The sequence below is a fragment of the Panthera leo genome, chromosome A2, assembly GCF_018350215.1.
Source record: "Panthera leo isolate Ple1 chromosome A2, P.leo_Ple1_pat1.1, whole genome shotgun sequence".
NCBI classification, from domain to species: Eukaryota; Metazoa; Chordata; class Mammalia; order Carnivora; family Felidae; genus Panthera; species Panthera leo.
In genome coordinates, this window is record NC_056680.1 from 76,457,033 (window position 1) to 76,478,115 (window position 21,083).

The window sequence follows — 21,083 nt, forward strand, 5'->3', positions numbered from 1 at the left end:
ATTTTTCTCTTTTATTGCTTCCTAATATTCTCACACTAAAAAGTAATAGCATCTCTTTGCTAAGGGTACATGTAACTCTTTTCTAAACTTAGAATTATTGGGGCACCTGAGTGGCTCAGTCAGTTAAGCAACCAACTTGGGCTCAGAGGGTTGTGATCTCACAGTTAGTGAGTTCGAGCCCCGCATCGGGCTCTGTGCTGACAGCTCAGAGCCTGGAGCCTGCTTCGGATTCTCTGTCTCCCTCTCTCTCTGCCCCTCCCCTACTTGCCCTCTGTCTCTCAAAAATAAACCAACCTTAAAAAATTAAAAAAAAATAAAATAAACCTAGAATTGTTGAAAAACTGTAAGGAAGCAGCTTATAAACATAGCCTCTGGTTTTCTTGATTTCTTGCCCCCCCCCCCTTTTTTTTGAGAGAGAGAGAGAGAGAGATAGAAAGAGAGGAGAGTGAGCATGTGTTGGGGAGGGGCAGAGAGAGCAGGAGAGAGAGAATCCTAAGCAGACTCCACACCCAGCACCAACCCTGACATTAGGGCTCACTCACACAACTGTGATGATTGTGACTCAACAGTGAAATTATGACCCAACCTTGAGATCATGACTGGAGTTTAAATCAGGAGTCCATGCTTAACTGACTGAACCACCCAGGCGTCCATCTTGCCCTCTTTAAAACAGGATAAACTATTCATTCATGGGCTCTTCTGCATGGCTTTCAAGCTTAATTTGGATTGGAATTGATACTTTTCAATTTGAGACTAAGATTCCTTTTTTTTTTATGTTGAAACATTTTAAATCTGCACAAATAGCTGTGTATATGTATTACATACAAGAACATTCTTAGACATCACTTTCAAGAAATTTAACATTGATACATTAATATTATTTAATGTTTAATCCATATTCAACATTTTTCATTTGTTCCCCAAAATATTCTTTATAATAGTTTTTCCCCCAGCTTGAACCAATCAGGGATTATGCTTTTCTGTTAGTTATCTTGTGTCTTTACTCTCCTTTAATCAAAACAACCCCATTGCCTTTTTTGTCTTTTATGGCATTAACATGGTTGGAGATCCCCATAATTTGAATTTATCTGGATTTATCTGATTGTATCTTTATGGGTATATTCAGAGTAAACAAGCTAGTAAGGTAATGTTGTGTATTTACCATTAACATCGTATCTGTAACCACCAAAATTATGTCTGTCTCATTACTGCTGATGCTAAATGAAATCATCTCATTACTGTGGTGTATGCCAGATAGCTCCTTATAAGATTGCTTTCTTTTCTTTGTGATTAGTAATTTGTGGTACATACTTTGAGACCATGTGAATATCCTGTTTTTCATTAACATTTCCTGCAGTGTTTTAGTATCCAATGATTATCTTTCCCTCAATTAATTACTTTACTAGTAGTTGCCAAATGATGATTTTTTTTCTATTACTCCACTGCATTTATTAAGTGACATTCTTCTGTAAAGAGAAATTTCCATCCTTTTTGTTTTTTTTTAAATTTTTATTTAAATTCCATTTAGTTAACATAGAATGTAATATTAGTTTCATAATGGACTGCCATACGGTACCTGGTGCTCATCACAGTAAGTGCGTCCTTTTTAAACATTTCAGTTTTCACTATGAATTCACAAATTGTTTTCAATCAGTATTTTATGATCCATTTTCATCCCTATTATTTTGGATGGTCAAAAGTTCCCTAATTCATTTTGGGGAAACCCCTTCCAGTCAAGGTCCTATGTCCTTTGACAAATCTCCATTTGTCTTTGAACACTTCTTTGCTCTCTGGCACAGTTGTACCACGCATATCTTCTGTTTTCACTGCTCCAAATGTGGAATCATCCTTTTCTTCAGTGAGCCCTGGTTTCTTTTACTGGGGAAGGGGAATGGTGCATGCAAGTCATAATTTGGGCACTTGGTATACTCATTTCTATTTAGGAATCACTGTCTCCTTGCCCTTTCAGTGGACAGAGTCAAGAAATACCTCTAATCCTCATTACATATTTGTATCTTTATTCTGTTTATGGGGAGAACCTTCATTTACACTTTGCAAAATGAACTCAAAGTAATTTCAGGATGGCTACACCAGTATCACATCCAGCAACAAATCCACTAAGTACTATAAATTCTTTTTGCCTCTAAAATCTATCTCACTAAAGTTAGGGTTCCATAATTAAACATTACTTGAATTAATTGTTTTCCCCTCTGTGGTTGTATTATGAGTTTGATGTATAGTTGGTTTCATTTGTTTCTGTATTTATTTGCATTTTGTTTTAGAGTTTGCTTTTTTCATTCTATTTAAACTTAAATTTATTTTGAAATAGGTAAAACATTTATATGCCTCATAAAGACTCCTACTTCTATCCCTGTTTCTTTCACCTTGTCTCCTACCACTCCCACCACCACTTGTAGAAAACTATTTTCATTAATTTCTGTTTTGTGTTTTATCTCGTGTGTGTGTGTGTGTGTATGTGTGTGGTGTGCCCGAGTGTATGATCTTATTTTCCTTCCTTTCTTAAACATTAAAGGTTAGGATGCTTTTTTATATTCCTCATAAGAAATTATTTCTTAAAGTAGGAACTTCTTACTTTTTTTTAAGCTTGGATATGCTTTTTGTATTAACATATTTTCTTTTATTTGAAAAGTTTTATTTTTCATACTTCTTTGTCACTCATAAACAGGGGGACCGGGACGCTCAACTATGCCAACCCCAGGAAACACTGCAGCTTTTCGTGCTTCTCTCTGGACTAATATGGAGAAACTTGTGGATCATATTTGTACTGTTTGTGGACAGGTAAGAATTTTAGAGAGTGGAAAGAACATTAATTATGGATTAATGCCTTGTTGTGCCAAGTTGTGTGACGTTGGTCAGCTATCTTAAAATCCCTGAGCATTCAAAATACCTACATTAGCTGATTATAATATTGATAGAATAACTCTAGCAAAAGGCCTCTTTCCTTCCCTTGCTATTTCTAGTACCTAAGCTTTACATTTGTTTCATTTGAAAATACCCAATTGTATACAATCTCCCCCTCTCTGCCTTTTTTAGGTACAACACCTACAAAAAATATTAGCCAAGAAGAGAGATCCTGTTTCTCATATTTGGTTCATTGAAGAAGTAGTTAAGGTATGTTTAGATGAAAATATTTTTTATCTCTTTATTGAAGAATGCAGGGAGAAATGAGCCAGCATTCTTTGTGTTCCTACCTTACAGACTGGCTACATGTCAAATAGCCATAGGAATTGATTTCTCGACAACAACAAACTTTCTTTTTAGTATATGTATAAGCACATTTGTTTATTGAGTAAATACTACCAGTAATGCATTTTATAGGCTAATTTCTGAAATGCATAAACTAATTTCTAATTTTCCATCATATAAATGATTTATTGTAAATGTTTTTAAAAGTTCCACTAGAGAATAAGATGAAAATTTTGGGTAAATAAGAGGTTTAATTGGTGGTTATTATAATGTCTTATAGTCTTTACTGAAAATGGAATGGTAAGATCCATTCGGTTGTTAATTTTTCCTATAAAGCACATTGCTGTATTCATTTTTCATATTCTGAAATTCTCCCTTCTGTTATCCACCAATACACTGGCCTCATGAGCTATAAGAATTCCTTCCATGCATAGAAATCTCTGACTCTACATTTTATTTATTCATCTTGATATGTTTTTGATAAGGAATAATACAGAGGGATTATTCTATTTATCATTTAATCTTGACAGATAAGTGTTCCAAAGAAAAAAATTCTCTAAATTTCCAGTGTTATGGTATAGTGTCCTTTGTAAGTTCAAAATTTAGGCGTTTATATATTATGTTATGGATCTCTAAGACCACCCCCAAGTTTGGTTATTTGTTAGAGAATTCACAGCATTCAGCATATAGTTGTGCTTCTGGCTATGATTTATTACAGCGAAAGGATAGGAACCAAAATCAACTTCAAGAAAGGAAAATCAGCAATAGGAAAAAGGCATATAGGATGAAGTCCAGAGGTAACCAACTGAAAGCTTCCAAGGGTCTTCTTTTACAGGAGAGAGATAGGATACCTTTAATTCATCTAGCAACAGCATGCATAAAATGTCCTCTGGGGAAGTTCATCTTGCACGTAGGAGTTCAGGGTTCTCATCAAGAGTCAGTTAGCCTAGCATGTACCAAAATTCCAGACTCCTGAAAGAAAAGCAGCTATTTGGTGTAGACCACATTATTGGTACAAACAGTTTAGGTATAGCGAGCATTCTTAACTGACAACCATGAGGACCCTCTTAAAATCCAAGTCCCAAGTACCAGCCAAGGACCAGCCTTGCAATTAGGCATTTTTAACTATAGCAATCTCAGACCTGCTGTATAAACTCATTTTTGCGTATATATATACTTATGTTGGTATATGCCTACTTACATTATTCTGCTTCATATTTGGCTTTTAATTGTATGAAAGAAATAATAAGATGCTTTTGTCAATTTGCATAGTAATTAATTTTTTACAATTTTTAAAATTCCACTTAGTGAACATACAGTGTGTCAGCAATTCCATACATCATGTGGTGCTCATCAACAAGTACACTCCTTAATCCCCTTCACCTATTTAACCCATCCCCTCCTCCCACCCGCCTCATTTGTAGTAACCATCAATTTGCTCTCTAGAGTTAAGAGTCTGTTTCTTGGTTTCTCTCTCTCTCTCTCTTTCTCTCTTTCTCTCTTTCTCTTTCCCCTTTGCTTCTTTGTTTTGTTTTTTAAACACGTGAATGAAACCATGTGGTATTTGTCTTTCACTGTGTTATTTTGCTTACCATTATACTCCCTAGGTCCATTCATGTCATTGCAAATGGCAAGATTTCATTCTTTTTTATGGCTGAATAATATTTCATTATATGTGTATGTATATACACATATATGTATACACACACATATATATGTATATATGTTATATGTATATCCATACACTCCACATTTTGTTTATCCATTCATCAGTCAGTGGACATTTGGGCTGCTTCCATAATTTGGCTATTGTAAATAATGTTGCTGTAAACAGATGGGTGTATGTATCCCTTTGAATTAGTGTTTTTTTTGTTTTCTTGGGTAAATACCCAGTAGTGTGATAGCCGGATTGTAGGATAATTCAATTTTTAACTTTTTGAGGAACCTCCATACATTTTCCCGAGTGGCTGCATCAGTTTGTATTCCCTTTAACAGGGCACGAGGTTCCTTTTTGTCCATATCCTCACCAACACCTGATATTTCTCATTGTTGGTTTTAGCCCTTCTGGCAGGTGTGAGGTGATAGTGCATTGTAGTTTTGATTTGCATTTCCCTGATGGTAAAGGACGATGAGCATCTTTTGATGTGTCTGTTCGCCATTTGTATGACTTCTTTAGAGAAATGTCTGTTCATATCTTCTGTCCATTTTTAAATTGGATTATTTGATTTTTGGGTATTGAGTTTTGTAAGTTCTTTGTAAATTTTGGATACCAACCAGATGTGTCATTTGCAAATATCTTTTCCCTTTCTTAGGTTGCCTTTTAGTTTTAATATTTCCTTCCCTGTGTAGAAGCTTTTTATTTTGATGTAGTCCCCAATAGTTTATTTTTGCTTTTGTTTCCCTGGCCTCAGGGAACCTATCTAGAAAAAGTTGCTACAGCCAATGTCAGAGAAGTTATTGTTTCTGTCTCTTGTAGGATTTTTGTGGTTTCAGGTCTCACATTTAGGTCTTTAATCCATTTTGAATTTATTTTTGCGTATGGGTAAGGAAGTTGTCTGCTTTCATTCTTTTACATGTAGCTGTCTAGTTTTCCCAGCAAGATTTGTTGAAGAAACTATTTTTTCTCTCTGCATTTTCTTTCCTACTTTGTTGAAGATTGACCATATAATTGTGTGTTTATTTCTGGGTTTTGTATTGTTTTCTATTGATCTGTGTATCTGTTTTTGTGCCACTACCATACTGTTTTGATTGCTGCAGCTTTGTTATATAACCTGAAGTCCAAAATTGTGATGCTTCCAGCTTTGTCTGTCTTTTTCAAGATTGCTTTGACTATTTGGGGTCTTCTGTGGTTCTATACAAATTTTAGGATTGTTCTAGTTCTGTGAAAAATGCTGTTGGTATTTTGATAGGGATTGCATTAAATGTATAGATTGTTATGGTAGTATAGGTATTTTAACAATATCTGTTCTTCCATGAGCATGGAATATCTTTCCATTTCTTTGTGTCCTCTTCAGTTCCTTTCATCAGTGTTTTATAGTTTTCAGAGTATAGGTCTTTCACTTCTTTGGTTAGATTTATTCCTAGGTTTCTTATGCTTTTGGGCGCAATTGTAAGTGGGATTGTTTTCTTAATTTATCTTTCTGCTGATTCATTATTGGTATATAGAAATGCAATAAATTTATGTACATTGATTTTGTATCCTTCAAATTTACAGAGTTTATTTACCAGTTCTAGCAGTTTTGTGGGGTAGTATTTACGTTACCTATATATATAGTATCATGTTGTCTGAAAGTAGTGAAAGTTTGACTTCTTCCTTACCAATTTGGATGCTTATATCTTTTCGTTGTCTGATTACTATGGGTAGGACTTCCAGTACTGTGTTGAATAAAAGTGACAAGAGTGGACATCCTTGTCATATTCCTGACCTTCAGGGAAAGGCTCTCAGTTTTTTACCATTGAGGATGATGTTAGCAGTGGGTTTTTCAGATGGCCTTTATTATGTTGAGGTGTGTTCCTTCTAAACCTACTTTGTTAAGGGTTTTTATCATGAATGGATGTTGTACTTTGTCAAGTGCTTTTTCTGCATCTATTTAAATGATAATATCATTCTTATACTTTCTTTTATTGTTGTGATGTGTCACATTGATTTATGAATATTGAACCATCCTGGCAACCCAGGAATAAATCACACTTGATTGTGGTGAATGATTTTTTTAATGTATTGTTGGATTACAGGTTATTGTTGGATTGCAGGTTATTGGTCTGTTCAAGTTTTCTATTTCTTCCAGTTTCAGTTTTGGTAGTTTATATGTTTCTAGGAATTTATCCATTTCTTCTAGGTTGCCCACCTTGGTGACATATAGTTTTTCATAATATTTTCTTCTAATTGTTTGTATTTCTATGGTGTTGGTTGTTATTTCTCCTCCTTCATTTGTGATTTTTTTTAAGTTTATTTATTAATTTTGAGAAAGAGTGTGAATGGGAGAGGGGCAGAGAGTGCGGGAGAGAGAGAATTCCAAGCAGGCTCCACGCTGTCAGCACATAGCCCAATGCATGGCTTGATTCCACATACTGTGAGATCATGACCTGAGCCGAAATCTAGAGAAGTTGGACGCTTACCACACTGAGCCACCCAGGCTCCCATCTCATTTACGATTTTTAAAATTTGAATTATTTATCTTTTTTTCTTGATAAGCTTGACTAGAGGTTTATCAATTTTACTGATAACTTTTCAAAGAACCAGCTCCTGCTTTCATTGATCTGTTTTTTTTGTTGTTTTTTTTTAGTTTCTATATCATTTATTTCTGCTCTAATCTTTATTATTTCCTTCCTTTCACTGGTGTTAGATTTTCTTTGCTGTTCTTTTCCTAGCTCCTTTAGGTGTAAGGTCAGACTGTTTATTTGAGATTTTTCTTGTTTCTTAGTTAGGCCTGCATTGCTTTATACTTACCTCTTAGAACTGCTTTTGCTACATCTCAGAGGTTTTGTATCATTGTATTTTCATTTTCATTTGTTTCCATGTACATTTTTATTCTTTTATTTTCAGGCTGACCCATTTATTCTGTAGTAATCTGTTATTTAACCTCAATGTATTTGTGTACTTTCCAGATTTTTTCTTGTGGTTGATTTCTAGTTTCCTATTTTTGTGGTCAGAAAAGTTGCCTCGTATGACTTGACTGTGAATTTGTTGAGGCTAGTTTTGTGGGCTGATAGGTGATCAATTCTGGAGAAGGTTCCATGGGCTCTTGAAAAGAATCTGTATTCTGCTTGAGGATGGAATGCTCTGAATATGTCTGTTAAATCCATCTGGTCCAGTTTGTCATTTAAAGCCATTGTTTATTTGTTGATTTTGTTTAAGTAATCTGTTGATGTAAGGGGAGTGTTAAAGTCCCCTACTGTTATGGGGCACCTGGGTGGCTCAGTCAGTTGAGCATCTGACTTTAGCTCAGGTCATGACCTCACAGTTTGTGAGTTCAAGCACCATGATGGGCTCTGTGCCGACAGCTCAGCAGCACCTGGAGCCTGCTTCGGATTCTGTGTCTCCCCCTCTCTCTGCCCCTTCCCTGCTCGCATTCTGTCTCTTTCTCTCTCCCTTAAAAATAAACATTAACAAAAAATTTTAAGTCCCCTACTATTATTATATTATTATAAATTATGTTATTAACTGTTTTATGTATTTGGATGCATAAATATGTACAGTGTTTTATCTTCTTGTGGGATTGACTGCTTTATGATTATCTACTGTCTTTGTCTCTTGTTACAGTCTTCATTTTAAAGTCTATGTTGTCTGACATAGGTATTGCTACTCCATCTTTTTTTTGGCACCCCGTTTGCATGCTTGATGTTTATCCATCCTCTCCCTTTAAATCTGCAGGCGTCTTTCTGTCTAAAGGAGTTTCGTGTAGGTAGCATATAGATGGGTCTTGTTTTTTTATCCATTCTGTCACTCTCTGTCTTGATGAGAGCATTCAGTCCATTTACATTCAAAGTAATTATTGATACATATGTATGTATTACCATTTTTACCTGTTTTGTGGTTGTTTGTGGAGACTTTCCTCTGATCCTTTCTTGTCTTTCATAATTTGATTGTTTTCTTTAGTGATTTTTGGATTTCTTTCTCTTTAGTCTTTGCATATTTATTTGTGGTTTTTTGATTTGTGGTTACCATTGGGTTTGTATGTAACATATTCTGTATATAGCAGTCTATATTAAGTTGATGGTTATTTAAGTTTGAACCCTTCTTTTACTTCTCCCCACATTTTAGGTATATGTTGTCGTATTTCACATTCTTGTATTTTGTGAGCTCCTTGACTGATACTTGACAAATTTATTTTTACTTTTGTGTTTATTTATTTTTATTTTTGTGTTTTCTATCTTCATACTGTCACTTTGGTCTCTCCTTTTTACTGATAGAACCTCCTTTATTATTTTTTGCATGGTTTTTTTTTTTTTATTTGAGAGAGAGAGAGAGAGCACTGAAGTAGAGTAGGGGCAGAGAGGGAGAGAGAGAATTCCAAGCAGGCTCCACTCTGTCAGGGCAGAGCCCAGCACAGAGCTTGATCCCATGAACCATGAGATCATGACCTGAGCCAAAATCAATAGTCAGATACCTAACCAACTCAGCCACTCAGGTGCCCCTAGAGTCCCTTTTAATATTTCTGCTTTGCTTTGCTGGTTTAGCAGTCATGGACTCTGAGTTTTTGTTTGTCTGACAAAATCTTTATCTCTCTTTGTATTCTGAATGATAGCCTTGCTGGATAGAATATTCTTGGCTGCAGGTTTTATCCATTCAGTACATTGACTATATCACACCATTCCCTTCTGGCTTGGAAAGTTTGTGCTGAAAAGCCCCTGGTAGCTTTAGGGAGTTTCCCTTTTATGTAACTGTTCTTTTCCTTTAAAAATTTTTTCTTTACTATATTTTGCCATTTTAACTGTAATATGTCTTGGTGTGGATCTTTTTGTTGATTTTGTTGGAGGTTCTCTATGCCTACTGGTTCTGGATATTTGTTTGCTTCCCTAGATTAGGGTAGTTTTCAGCTATTGTCTCCAAATAAACTTAATGCCTCGTTTTCTTTGTTGTTGTCTTCTAGGACTCCTTATAATGTGAATGTTACTATCTTGGAGTCACTGAGTTCCCTAAGTCTACTCTTATTTTCCATTATTCTTTTTTCTGTGTTCAGCTTGATTACTTTCCATTACTCTGTCTTCTAGGTCATTGATTTGTTCCTCTGCTTCTTCTAGCATGCTGTTCATTCCATCATGTGTGTTTCTCACTGCATTTATTGAGCCCTTTATCTTTGCTATGGTATTCCGTATCTCTGTGTTCAGGGTCTCACTTATGTCTTCCACTCTTATCTCAAGTCTAGTAAGTATCCTTATGATACTTACTTTAAATTCTCTATCAGGCATGTTACTTATATCTGTTTTTCCTAGATCTCTGGCCATTGTCTTGTCCTGGATTTTTCATTTGGGTTCAATTTCCCTGTCTTCTCCTTTTGTCTTAAGTCTCTGTGCCTATTTCTCTGTGTTAGGAAAGTCACTTATGTCTCCTGTCCTTGAAGGTAATGGCCTCATGAAGAAGAAGTCCAACAGTGCCCTGCTGTGTAACGTTCTTGTTTCCTAGGGCTTGGTACTTCTGGGAGTGTGTCCAATGTGTACTCTGTGTGATCAGCTATTGTGTCCTAGCTGCCTTTTCTTTCATGCCAGTCATCTGCAGAGGCTGTCTTTGTGTGTTATGGGCTGTGTTTGGCCCCTGGCCTGAATGTGGCGCATTTTAAGTGTGTTCTGGTCTGCTTTTGAAATGAGACCTTTTGGCACTGCTGCTGGAAGCAAGGCCCTGCAAAATTCCCAGGTTGGGAGACATGGTGTTTAAGGGGTTTGGACTGGTCTTCTGGGGGAGAGGGCCTGCTGGGACTGAGGCAAGTGTGACTGGGAGGAGCAGGTCCACTGGCGCATGTTGGGGGCAGGGCTTGGTGCAAGCAAGTTAGGTAGGGAGTGTGGGTATTGTGCTGCTTCCCCTAGGTGGCTCTGTGCTTATGCTGAGGTTGCTGGAGGGAAATGGTCCCAGCTGTTGCCTTTGTTCCTGATGGGTTCTCTCCCTGAATGCTACCTTTCTAGGACATGCTTTGAGATGAATGCTGCCTTTCTAGGACATGCTTTGAGATGAACAGATAATCTCCCTACTCGTACCCCTGGTGCTCTTCAGATCGCTGTTTCCATGCTGTATGTTCACAGGTTGTTTGCCTGCCTTCTTTCCAAGAGCAGCCCCAGTGCCTCTGTGCTGTCCCCAAGCCATACCTGCTGATCTTTAGTACTCCAGGTTAAGTCCTGCTGGTCGCAAAACTCATGAAATTCAGCCCCTCTCGCTTTCCAAACCAATTGTTATTGGGGATTCATTTTCCCTCTATGCTCCTCCTGTGTGCTAGTGTCTCTCACCCTTCTCTACAGTGGTGGCTCCCTTTCCACCTTAGTGGCCACGATTGGTTTTTCTCCCAAACTGTGTCTCCACACTTCCTACTTTCTTCAAGTGGCCTCTTCTCTTCTTTAGTTGTAGAGTTTGTTTCGCCAGTCTACAGGTCAATTTCTCAGATATTTAGGATGATTTGATAGTTATCTATTTGTATTCATGGGACTAGGAGAGCCTAGGGTCGTCCTACTCTGTCACCAGCTTCCCCTCTCTTGTATAGCTATTAAGTCTTTACATTTACTGGTGGAATGGATAACTAATATCAGGCCTTAATGTTTACAGGCAAGCAAATGCACATGCAGTGTTACCATTCATCTTATTCAATCATTATATTAACTCATGAAATTTTTCACTGAATTAAAAATAAAAACCAGTAAAGATTGATCTTTGTTTCTTAGGCTATTTAAAAATGTAGTCCTATACAACACACGTATTTATATATAAATTTTGATGTAAATTTCCAGTTTAGTTGATCTTTGTTCTTTTACGGCAATGTTTATGAAAAAAATTTAAGTCCTTCTTGGAATTCAGTGTACTCATGTATATTCAAAACAGATCGGTCTTTTGTGCAAAGCCCAAAATAACTTGATCTTAAATACTTGGGATTTCCAGAGCCAGAGAAAAGTAACAAAACAGAACAAAACCCCTCAAAAATATCCATCACATATTGCAGATAAAGCACATAACTATCACTATATTTACCATAGTTTGTTTAGTCTTTTTCTTTATTACAAAGCTATGAACAAATATTTTTGCTAATTACATAATACCACGTAAGGACATAATTATTCTAATGAAAATAATTATTGTTGGCAACAGAATCTTTGTAGAAAGTGTAGGATTTCTAGGATAATTGGAGTCCCCAAATAATGACCCTTCAAATCTTCAGAGAAGTTTAAACTTTTGAGTAGGTGATGATATATATCTGGTGTTTTGGGTCATTGAAGAATGATACCTGGACCCAAATCTCTAAACCTTTGTGTAATCTCTTTTTGAGGACAAGGTTATGAACAGACAGTTCTTTTTAACACTACTAGTTTTTGCAATTCCAAGATTTTTAAGAAGAATGTGTCTTGGTATTGAAAGTTCTTTCTAATTTAATGGTTTTAGCCTTTCTAACCTGTGAATATATGTATTAAAAATAAAATTTGTAAATAATTCAAGATGAAACAGTATTAGAATTATGCCATATGCTTTCTACAGTATCTGTTTGGAAATTAATGCTTTTTTCCTCAGGAAGATTATTTCTAGCAAAGTTAAGTTGGAATCTACCTAGAACACTTTTTAAAAATTTTTGTGTTCAAATATTTATAAGTAATAGTCTATATTTTGAAATTTATTGAAGGTTAAATTGATAGTTTCTCTTTGGTTTATAATATGGAATAGTTCATACTATACTCAGCCCATTTATATCACCTTTACATCTTTTTGATGTATTTTTATATCATGAGTTTAAAATAAAACTGGACCAATTATATTAGGTATAACAATCTTAGGAATATAATTTAAATGTAGAGGCTTTTTGAAAGCTATTCCTTGATAAGATAACTAATTCTGCTGCTGCTTAATTTATTAAGACAAACTTATTTTCAGTCTTTTGTATAATTTGAAAGGCATATTCATACCTATCAATTTTGGTATCTTTTAACAGCAGTGAAGAGTTCTAGTGTCACTATATAATCATCAACACTGTATATAACATTCTGATAAAGTGAGTGTAGCAAATTATTGACAGATTATTCAGAATCCACACAGTGGAAAACAGGTTGTAGATTCTCATCTGCAGAATGAAGCCAGTTTATTTGTATGTGAGAAAGTAGATAGGATACTTTCATTTTCTAAGCCAGGAATTTTTATCATCGAACAAAGTCTTGTAATCATGTGTGTAGGATGTATTAGGCTAAATTTGGAATGTGTTCAGAGCTTTGAGCAGCTATAGTACTAATGAGAATTTTAACTGTGAAAAAGAATGCGTTTTTTTCTTTTAGAAATATCAAATGATTTGGTGATAAGATTAAAGATTCAAAAATTTTAGGACATTCAAACATGAAATATTTTAATGTTTTGAGAAAAATGCTTACTTAACTCATCTGTCTGTGACATCTTAATTTGATTAAAAAAGTAAGTAGCAATAAGCCAGAGTCTAAGTCAGATATCATCTGTAAATACTCTCATCCATAAAGGGTAGAAGGTTTTTGCTTTTACTATTTTGGGGACCAAATCTTCTGAAGAGTCCTCTCACTACAATAGAAATAAATTCTAGGTAAATTGGAGAGGTATAACATGCAATGCACTTTTGGGCCTGCAAAAGATAAGAGAATCTCTGAGGGGCAAAGATGCATATACAGATATACTTATGCATATACAGAAGCAGATAAAATAGTTGAAACTTAATGGGGATTTGTGAGCTATAAGTCAATGGAAAAGCCAGAGTTGGCCTCAAGTCAGATGCCCATGTCAGTGACGGGATCAGTCCAGTAGGCTCTGGGGCTCTAAAATGAACCTATCAGAGTTGCATTAATCTAAGACCTGTGTGGGTGACTAACATGGTTCTCTGTTGGTAACAGTATCTCACTCCCACAAGAAACAAATGCACATCCTCTGTAGAGAAGAGCATTTTTCGTTTTAGCCATCAGAATTGAGCACATAGTAACGTGAGCCAAGTAAGAGCTCATAGTAAAAAAGGCACCAACCGTATAAATAAACAAGAATCTATGATTGAAAGACAGTCAGTCAGTAGGAAAAAATGAAGGCAATGAAAAACAGATCTTAGACTCCTATCAGACTTCTGAAGGACACTATGCACTTCATAAGTTAGAATTATCTGAAAAAGAATCTAAAATACCTGTTTATGATATATTTAAAGAATACAGAATGGAATAAAAAATGAGAAACAAAAGACTCTTAAAAAATGACCAGTTCTTTAAAAAGGACCAAACAGAACATTTAGGAATTTAAAATAAAATCATTGAAATAAAATGCAGATAGATTAAACAGATATTGCATAGTCAAAGAATAAATTGGAGGCTGACAGAATTGATGAATTTATCCAGAATGCAGCATAAATTAAAAATATGGGAAATGTGAGAGGTTAAAAATTATGGAGGATTAAATGAGGTTTTAATATAAGGTTGTAATTGGAAAAGGAAAGCTGGCAAACTAAAAAAGAAAAACCATATGATTATCTCAGTACATGAAGGAAAAGCATTTGACAGAATCCAACATCTGTTCCTGATAAGAACTCTTAGCAAACTAGGAATAGAAAAGAGCTTTCTCAACCTGAAAAAAGGCATTTAGGAACAAGGAACAGGTAAAATCGTACTTAATCATGAGGACTGAATGCTTCTCTCCTAAAATCAGGGAGAAGGCAAGGTTTTCTTTCTGTTCTCACTGCTTCTATTTAATGTTGTCCTAGCTAGTGGAATAGAAGAAGAAATAAAAGATTTCCAGTTTGGAAAGGAAAAAGTAAAATGGTCTCTGTTTACAGATGACATGATCATCTATGTAGAAAATTTGATGGGATCTTTAAATAAATAATAAAAAGCTACCAGAACTAGTAAGTCACTTAGTACAAGATTACAGAATATAGATCAATACAAAAAAGTCAATTGTATTTCTATATATTGGCAATGTACAATTGAGAACTGAAAATAATTCCATATGTAGTTGCATCAAAGAATATGAAATACTTAGGAATAAATCTGTTAAAAGATGAATATCATCTGTATACTGAAAACTAAAAATTGCTGAAATTAAAACCTAATTAAACGAAGAGAGATACCTTATTTATGGGTTGGTAGATTCACTGTTGTTAAGACGTCCATTCTTGCCAGATAGATCTATAATCCCAACAGATGTTTTGGAGAAATTGACAGGCTGAATCTAAAATTCAAATAGAAGTACAAAGGCCATGGGATACCCAACACAGCTTTGAAAACGAAAAGCCGAATTGAAAGGCTTAGCATTATCTGATTTCAGGACTTAGAAAACTACCTTATTCAAGAAAGTGTGGTGTTGTTGTAAAGTCAGAGACCCTAGATCACTGATGCAGAATAGAAAGTCCAAAAATAAACTCACGTGTATATGCAGAACTGATTTTCAAAACAAGTTTCAAAGACAATTCAGTGGTGACACAGTAGTCTTTTTAACAAATAACACTGGAACATTTGGGTGCCGAAATGTAAGACTTAAAATTCTAAAACTGATTGGAGGAAGAAAATAAAACTTTGTGACCTTGGGATTGGCAAAGATTTCTTCAATGCAACACCACAAGCTTGATCCATAAAAGAAAAAAAACCCCGCAACCCTGATATTTTATTTCATTTTTATTTTTGTTTATTTTTTATTTTTTCCAACCCTGATATTTGAGACTTAATCAAGATGAAGAATTCCTGCTCTGCAAATCACTTAATTAAGAGAATACAAGACAAGGTATAGACTGGGAGAAAATATTTGCAAATCATATATCGAATAAAGGATTTATGTCTAAAAAGAACTCTCAGAACTCACAAAGCAACTTGTCAGTTTTTAGACTGGGACAAAAGGTTCAAACAGACACTTGGTAGATAGATGTCAAATAAGCACATACCTAAAATTTTAAAGGCTGGCAGTGCCAAGTGTTGGTGCTGGTGAGGTTATAGAGTGACTGGAATTCTTATATGCTGCTGATGGGAAACGTAAACTTGTACAACCACTTTGGAAGACAGTTTGGCAGATTCTTGAAAAGTTAAACATACACTTGGTATGTGACTCCTCAGTGTACCCCCATGTATTAATCCTAGAGACATGAAAGAGTATATCCACGAAAGACTTGCATACCAATGTTTGCTAGCAGCTTTTTATTTAATAGCTGATAACCTTGAATAACCCAAGTATCCATAACATGTTAATGGATAAACCATGGTAAAGCCACATAACGGAATATAATCAGCAACAAAAAGAAATGAACTACTGATACATGTGAAAACATGAATTAATCTCAAATTTATGTTGAATGGACGACCCCAAAGAGAAAAGGATATATTCTACAATTCTGTGTAAAGGCAGTCTTTGCTTTACATGGGATTATATTTACTAAAATGTATGCAGGTTCGAACCTATGTCCTTGCTTTGTATGTGCATGAGTTTTTGTTAACACTGTACCATGCAAAACAAGGACTTCTTGGAATATAAAATTCTGGAAAATACAACTATTCTATTGTGATGGAAACCCATCAGTGGTTATATAAGGAAGAGGTACGGTGGAGGAGGTTGGGGAGCCACAAAAGGGAGAAATTATAAGGGGGCAAAAGTTATTAATAGACTGTTAACTAAGAAGATATGCAAGTGGATAATAATGATGTACATAAAACCTCAAGATAAGTCATAAGGAAAATGCAAATCCAAACTACAGTGAGATTCCACTGCACAACCAGTGGAATCAAAATGACTACCATTAACAAGTGTTGGTGAAGATGTGGAGAAACTGTAACACTCATGTATTGCTGGTGGAAATGTCAAATAGTGTTGTGCCTTTGGAAAGCATTTTGTCCGTTCCTCAGTATACACTCACCATATGATTCAACAGTTCCATTCCTAGATACTTACCAAGAGAAATGAAAACCTGTGTCCACAAAGAGGGTCTATACACAGATGTTTCTGGCAGCCTTATTCACAATAACCAAATACTGGAAAAAAATCTAAATGCCCATCACCTGGTCAATGGATGAACAAAATGTAGTATATTTATACAATGCAGAACTATCCCACAATAAGAGGAAACAAAATACTTATATATCAAACTACATGGATAAACCTTCAAAACATAAGTGAAAGTGGTCAAACTCAAAATGTGGGATTTTGTTTATATGAAATTTCTGTAAAAGCAAAACTATAGATAGAAGGCAAATAAATGATAGTCACTGGGTGCTAGAGCAGGGTTTGGTGTGTGTATGATAAAGAGGGAGCTTCTGTGATGACAGGATTATTCTAAAACTGAATTGTGTTGATGGTTCACAACTGTAAATTCACTGAAAGTCATGTATCTGATTAAGGGCTGGTATTCAGAATATATACATTGTATAGGATACAATATGTATTTTGTATTGCACCAACTCAAAACAAGGTAACAAAATAACATCAGGGTTATTTGAAGAAATTGCTGGTTCTGGGCCTAGAGCTAAGAAAATTGAAGGTGAACATGGAATATCTTGTGCTAGAAAGTAAAGAAATGCTCCAAAACTGATCATCAAAACAAGTAAGGTCAGTAGTGGATTTTAACCTATTGAGTAAAATAAAAATTCAGAGGTCCATATATCAGGCTAGACAGACAGATGATGGACTGACAAATGAAAAGGGAAAGCTCTTCCTTACGATGGACTGCCAGTTAAGGAAGATAGAACAATGAAATTTAAAAGGTAACTGGTATTTTTTTACTTATTTTGAGAGAGAGAGAGAGTGAGAGAGAGAGCAAGTGGGGAAGGGGAAAGAGAGAGAGAGAGAGAGAGAGAGAGAGAGAGAGAGAGAGAGAGAGAGAGAGAGAATCCCAAGCAGGTTCCATACCACCAGTGCAGTGGGGCTCAACCTCACAAACCAATTATGACCTGAGCCAAAGTCAGATGCTTAGCCAACTGAGCCACCCAGGTGTCCCCAAAAGATAACTGTTTTGCAGCTATTATAGTCAAATTTGATCCAGACAATAATCATCAGTGGATGCTAAATCTAGGAGAAGGGGACTTTGATAAGGAGCAATATATTTACATGATATTAAGCTGTCTCCCAGTAATTACTAATTCCAAAAGGAAAGGTAGTAACTATACAGTAGAAGAATCAAACAGCACTTTAACTGCATAATCAAAATTAAAACCCCCATTACCTTGCAGATATACATGATATGCTGAGAACAGATTATTCATGTTGTATTCAAGACAAAAATGCCTAACCTGAGTCTAATTATGTGGAAACAAGATAAATCCAAATTTGGGACATTCTGTAAGATAACTAGTCTTCACTGCTTAAAAATACCAGTGCTATAAAACACAAAGATTGAAGAGTAGTTCCATAGTATGAAAGACTTTATGTAAAGACATATGACAGCTAACTGTAAAATATATGATGCTGGTCTAATTCCTGTTCCAGAAAAAAAACAGTGCTATAAAAAACATTGGACAGTTCATGAAATTGGAATATGAAAGGTATATTAGATATATATGTAACAAGGTTAAAAATCCCAAGTTTGATAACTGTATTATGGTTATCTAGAAGAATGTTTTTATATCAGGAAGTCACTTAATTATTTAGTTGTACAGAGCTCTGATGTGTACAACTTACTCTCAGATGTTTGAGAGAGAGAAGGAGGAAAGGAGAGGGAGAGAGTGATGGTGATAAAGCAAATGTGGCTCAATGTTGGTAATCAAGTGGTGAATTGGAGTGAACTGTAGAAATGGGGGTGGGGGTTATTCCTGCAACTTTTCCTCTAAGTGTAAAATTTTTCTATACGTTCATAATTAAAGTTTAAGGGAAAAAAGATACCATGAAAAATTATATGCCAACTAATTTTAAAAGGCAGGTGAAACGGACACATTTCTAGAAAAATAGAACTTTTCCAAAATTTTTAAAGTAAGATTAGACACTATGCATAGTCCTTTAACCTTCAAAGAAATTGAATTGCTAGTTCAAAGTCTTTCCACCAAGAAACCAGTAGTCTCATGGTTTTTCAAGCAACTTCTACCAAAAGTTCAAGGAACAGGTCGTTTTGCTGCTGTTGTTGTTTTCTTAGAGAAGAAGAAAACTCCCTCACTCATTATGAGACTAAAATGACCTTTATACCAAAACCAGTTCAGGATTACAGGAAAAGAAAATTACAGTCCAATCATGCTGAGGCATGTAATATTAAAGAATCTTAAAATATTAGCACACCAAGCACAGCAGTAAGTAAAAAAGATACAACTATCTCAGAAGTACAGAAAGAATTAATGATGATAAAAAGTGCCAGCCAACTAAGAGAAAGGAAGTTTCTTAAATTGATAAAGGATATCTAATAAAACTGTTAACAGTCATTGTTCTCATTGATAAAATGTGAAAAGCATTACCTTTACAGTCATGGAAAAGGCCAGATGCCCACTATCCTTGCTTCTCCTCAACATTGTCCTGGAGGGGCCGACCTAACATAATAAGAGAAAAGAAAGAAAAAGAAAAGAGAAAGGAAGGAAGAAGAGAGAGAGATGGGGGGAGGGGGAGAAAGAAAGAAAGAAAATAAGAGTTCAAATATGCCAGAGGAATTCATTCCTATTGCTTTTCTGCACATTTAAACAAATATTAGACCTATCCGAATCATCAGAAAGCTGCATGACTATCTCTGGAGAATTGAGCTAGTCTATGACTGCCTATAGTTTAAGATTGATACGTTCATTGTGGTTCCAACTTTTAGGCTGTTCTTTCCCTCTCTCTCTTCTTTTGTCTTTCTCTCTGTACTATTTGCTTATAAACTTTTTCGTACTGTGTATCAAATGCTTGCCTTCGAGAGTCCTGGACATGAACACAACTCTGTATTTTGTACTGATTAGGGTCATCTGTAATACCTCTTGTCAACCACATTTAACAATGTTGGGGTGGGGGGGAAGTTCTCTCCAAACTTTTTTCCTAATTTGAGTGAATAAACTCTTTATATTTCTATCCTCTCTTTGATGTAATTATTACTTGTTTGTATAATAATAAATGTTAAAATACCCAAAATGTGTAAGTTCTGTGCGACACACTAATCATTTTTGGCCAAAGTGGTAATGCTAGACCCTTTTTCTATGTTAAACAATTAGAACATTGCTGAGTATTTAAATTGTTTTCACCTTTCATGCAGATGGGTTAGAATCCTGTTCATGCAGTTGATAGTAGCTGTAGTGAATAGATATATGTGAGCAGAAGTCAAGTAAAAATGCGAATGCTTTGAAAGTGCTTAAACACCCTTAAAGTCACTCTAGCTCTTTTCTTTTAAATTTTGCTCTCCATTTCCTGTGGAATGCTTAAATAAAATTTCTAATTCACGTTTGACCTATGAAAGGAGATACTATCTGATACTGAAATGAGCATATTTACAAAATGTAACTGAATGCTTTGCTGGGCACTGGGATAAAAAGTTCAGTAAAGTAACATAGTCCTTGCCTTTAGATGACTTCTTTCCTCACTGGTTTTGCTTTCTAGTCATAGTTGTTCTGTTCAAGGGACTTATTTGTTATGATATTCTGTGGAAATACTAACAGAAAATATCCTTTAATAGTTTATAGTGGTACAGTATTAAAGTATCTGAAGAAGGAAAGCTTATTGTAGGAAGACCTAAAGAAGAATTCTTTTTTTTTTTTTTTTTTTTTTTTTTTAATTTATGGTCAAATTGGCTAACATACAGTGTGTAAAGTGTGCTCTTGGTTTTGGGGTAGATTCTCGTGGTTCATCGTTACATACAACACCCAGTGCTCATCCCAACAAGTACCCATCTCAATGCCCATCACCTATTTTCCCCTCTCCCCCACCCCCCATCCACCCTCAGTTTGTATTTAAGAGTCTCTTACGGTTCGCCTTCCTCCCTCTTTGTTTGTAACTATATTTTCCCCTTCCCTTCCTCCCTGGTCTTCTGTTAAGTTTCTCAAGATCCACATATGAGTGAAAACATATGATATCTGTCCTTCTCTGACCGACTTACTTCATCCAGCATAATACCTTCCAGTTCCATTCACATTGCTGCAAATGGCATGATTTCATTCTTTCTCATTGCCAAGTAGTATTCCATTGTATATATAAACCACGTCTTCTTTATTCATCAATTGATGGACATTTAAGCTCTTTCTATAATTTGGCTATTGTTGAAAGCACTGCTATAAACATTGGGGTGCATGTGCCCCTATGCATCAGCACTCCTGTATCCCCTAGATAAATTCCT

General features: G+C 35.4%; 1 protein-coding gene across 1 annotated transcript in view; it reads left to right on the forward strand.

Annotated features, from left to right (window-relative positions):
* The window catches only part of COG5 (component of oligomeric golgi complex 5), a 310,152-nt gene that overhangs the window by 180,816 nt on the left and 108,253 nt on the right, over positions 1-21,083 (forward strand). Inside the window, exons 9-10 of the mRNA XM_042915183.1 lie at positions 2,687-2,799; positions 3,055-3,132. Coding sequence (XP_042771117.1) covers positions 2,687-2,799; positions 3,055-3,132 — 191 coding nt within the window. The remainder of the gene's footprint in view (positions 1-2,686; positions 2,800-3,054; positions 3,133-21,083) is intronic.